The sequence below is a fragment of the Cucumis melo genome, chromosome 8 (assembly GCF_025177605.1).
Source record: "Cucumis melo cultivar AY chromosome 8, USDA_Cmelo_AY_1.0, whole genome shotgun sequence".
Lineage (NCBI taxonomy): Eukaryota > Viridiplantae > Streptophyta > Magnoliopsida > Cucurbitales > Cucurbitaceae > Cucumis > Cucumis melo.
This window is the reverse complement of record NC_066864.1, coordinates 5,809,121-5,812,443: the sequence shown is the minus strand read 5'-3', so window position 1 is coordinate 5,812,443 and position 3,323 is coordinate 5,809,121. Positions and strand designations below refer to the sequence as shown.

Below are 3,323 nucleotides of genomic sequence, written 5' to 3'. Positions count from 1 at the left end.
ATTGGTTGTGTCTAATTTGATTTGTGCAAATAAATCAATGAACGTCGTGTTGAATTTTTTTAAGTATACCAAATTAATTAGATGATAGGAAAATAATTATATAACAGTTTCGTGAGAGGTACACCAATGAGTTTCTAACAATTTTATATATATAATTTAAAGCAATGTGTAGATATATATAATTTAGAAACTTTACTTCATCAAAACTCCAAAATAATACATAATTCCATGGGCTAAGTAACCAAAAGACTTATAATTCCAATTTTCTTACATTTCTTTTCTAGGGCTATAATAAGTTTAGCTTTAAAATTATTGCTATATTCTCCAATTAGTCATCATTCAAAAAATGGATACAATTAGGGTACATAAAACAAAACCTAATTATTTTTCCATAATAACGACATGTCTGAGGTCATTCGAAAAAGAGTTAAAAGTCATTTTTTATTATTCTAAAATTAATCTAAAATACCTTTTATCATTCATAAATATGCATTAAACATATTATAATTAATTAAACATGTTATATTAGATACACATCATCTTCCATTTCAAAATTAATTAATTAGTAAAAGGCACCAATTACTATTTATAAAGAGTGTGCAGTTTTTAAGATTTTTCAAGGTATAATTGATCTCAACGGATTGAAACAAATAACACAGTAATGATCTTTTGCAGATTGATATACATATAAATGAGGGATATTACGAACCAAAAAAGAAGAAAGAAAATAAACACTTGTTTTGTTGGTTCGACTTTGGAGGCATGTTATTAAGGCTCCCAAACACACGTCACATACACTCACATCAATCTTTATCAACAATGATTCATATATGTGTTCCCCATTCGTCTCCCATGATCGATTGGTATTTCTAATTTGCAAATGGATATCTCCAAGGGTTGCAATAATCTTCCTCCTCAAAACCATTATTGAAATCCTCAATCTCATACGAAAATGTTTTCTCTAAAACTTCCATAGATTCTATAAATTTTATGATACTATTTAAAGACTTTAATCTGTTTGTCAGTTCCGCCGTTTGGGCTAGGAGGATCGAGTTTTCAGCCTCCAAACTAATGCATAGACTCATCATCAGAGTCATATTCGTTGCCATCTCATTGTTGTGGTTCTTGAGTTGACTAATCTGTAACAATTGAATTAAACATTTTTACTATAACTAAAAGACATCTAAGTATACAACTATATTTGTGCAACTCATCAAATTCTCATTCTATAATCCATCATTATTGTTAATATTTTAATTTTTGTTTGAAAAAAAAAGGCATCTTTATATATAATATGTATGGCAAAGAAATACAAACTAGTATCCCTTTGAAGATCTCACGTATGGAATGACCTCATACGTGGGCAATTATTTATTTGTTAGGTACTACGGCCTTTTTACTCACTTGAAATGTTACAATTATTTAACGCTGCACAAATAAAAATTACCTGATCAGTAAGATCATCTAAATGTTTTTGCTTGCGGATTCGAGATCGTCGAGCCGCTTCTCGATTAGATTGCATCCTCCGACGTTTCCTCTCCACCTCTAGGTCATCTTCCGACCCTATTGAGGGTCGGATGCCGCCATTGGTCGACCCAGACGAAACTCCACTTGAAGATGCCATTTCGAAGATATAGGACAAATAATAATAGTTTACAGATAGATAATTAATAATGATATAAAATAAACAATAAGAAGAGGATGGAGATTAATTAAAGTAATAGTAGTGAAGATTATCAATTATGTGTTTACGAGAAGACATAGAACCAGTAAAGGAAGACAACGGAGAAAGATTGAACTAAATGGGTTCTACGGCGAAGAGTTGAGTTTACAATAAACCCAGAAAGAAGAACTTCGGTCACAACAGGAGACATGGACAGGCAATTTAGAGCATCGATGATAAAAATAAATTACCCAAGAAATAAAGGAGAAAAAGAAAACTTGAGAATTGAGATGTAGCTCTAAGTTATAAGTTATGTAAATGAGAGTGAGAGTAGGGGAGGTGGAAACAGGCTGGTTAACGCCGGTTTTATAGATCTCAAGAGAGACCACAACAAGTGCTCATTCGTTCTCATTATTTTAATTTAAATACTCAGATAATATATATGCATGTAGAGCTCACAATATGGTGTGCTGTGCTCATCAGATGTGAAAACACAAAACTTAAATAATAAGTTTTCTTTACTTTTAGTTATATTATTATTTTAGTCATTTTATGCTATCTATTATATTAGCAATTGTATTTTAAAAAAGTATTAAATTTAGTTTTTTTTTTTCTTTTTTCTTATCCATGGGTCTTTGCATGCACTATAAATTATATATATATATATAAATAAAAAAAGCATGCAGTGTATTTTCTTACCTAGAAATTATTACTACTGAGATTAACAAATTTTTGTGATCCGCATAGTTATATTTATAAGGTTGGAGGGACTAAATTTGAGGTTTATTGAAAAGACAAAACATTAAAATTTATTAGGTTTTAAATAAAAAATATTATTTTTTTAATCTAATAGTTTAAAGAATAAGTGTTTTTAATATGATCTCAATAATTTAAAATTATACCTATCGAGTTAGAAATAATAGATAGATTTAGTCATTGAGAATTTTTAAATTATTTAAATGACGTTTTAAATGTTTAAAAAATCAATAGACTAAAAAGATATATTTTAATAAATTAGAGGCCAAGCAACGTATTTAAAATATTAAGGAGATTGAATTTGGAATAACAACCCTACAAAGCAAAAAAGTGATCTCTCTCATGTGGAAGGTTTGTCTTGAAGTAGAAAGGGGTGTCATCCATAGGGTGAAATTGGCACTCGTGGCCGTGATGGGCTGACCATGTGCACGTCTAATGTGTTTATATACTTTTTTTTGGTGTGAGTTTAACTTTGTTTTTATCCGTAAATAATTTAACTTAATTGGAATAACGGTCTTTATAATAGTATGATATTATGTGATGTTAGTTTAGTTTTATCTTAAAAGTACATCTTATATCAACCATAGGTCCACAATAATTATCCTTAATTATATATACTCCAATCATATTCTTAATCGTTTGGTCAATTAAATCAAATCTCTTTCACAAATTATAGTTCTTTACTGTTGGACTAAAATGACATGTACATTTTTGTGCAATTGCTACTTTTCATATGTTTCTTACACATATATACATCAATTATAAAGTATATTTTTCCAAAAAAAAAAAATAAATTAATGCACTTGGTTTTGTGTCATGATTATTATATACTTTTAGTTGGTATCTTTAACTAGGATTCCAATACTTGTTTCTCCCTTGTTAGCAATCCAAGTTGCATCCACCT

At 29.2% G+C, this 3,323-nt stretch overlaps 1 protein-coding gene across 1 annotated transcript; it reads right to left on the bottom strand.

Moving 5' to 3' along the window:
* Window positions 1-603: 603 nt before the first annotated feature.
* Window positions 604-2,125, bottom strand: LOC103485085 (bZIP transcription factor 11-like). Its single transcript, XM_008442546.3, has 2 exons — window positions 1,448-2,125; window positions 604-1,139 (listed from the first exon to the last, which is right to left on the bottom strand). The coding sequence occupies exons 1-2, from the start codon at window positions 1,622-1,624 to the stop codon at window positions 870-872; spliced, it is 447 nt and encodes a 148-aa protein (XP_008440768.1). The 5' UTR covers window positions 1,625-2,125; the 3' UTR covers window positions 604-869.
* Between the last annotated feature and the right edge of the window lie 1,198 nt (window positions 2,126-3,323).

Bases quoted from the DNA above. Each gene is read 5' to 3' on its own strand.
- LOC103485085 (XM_008442546.3), bottom strand. From the start codon at position 1,624: ATGGCATCTTCAAGTGGAGTTTCGTCTGGGTCGACCAATGGCGGCATC. The intron at 1,140-1,447 runs GTAATTTTTATT...CAATTGTTACAG, and splicing joins TAGATGATCTTACTGATCAG to ATTAGTCAACTCAAGAACCA.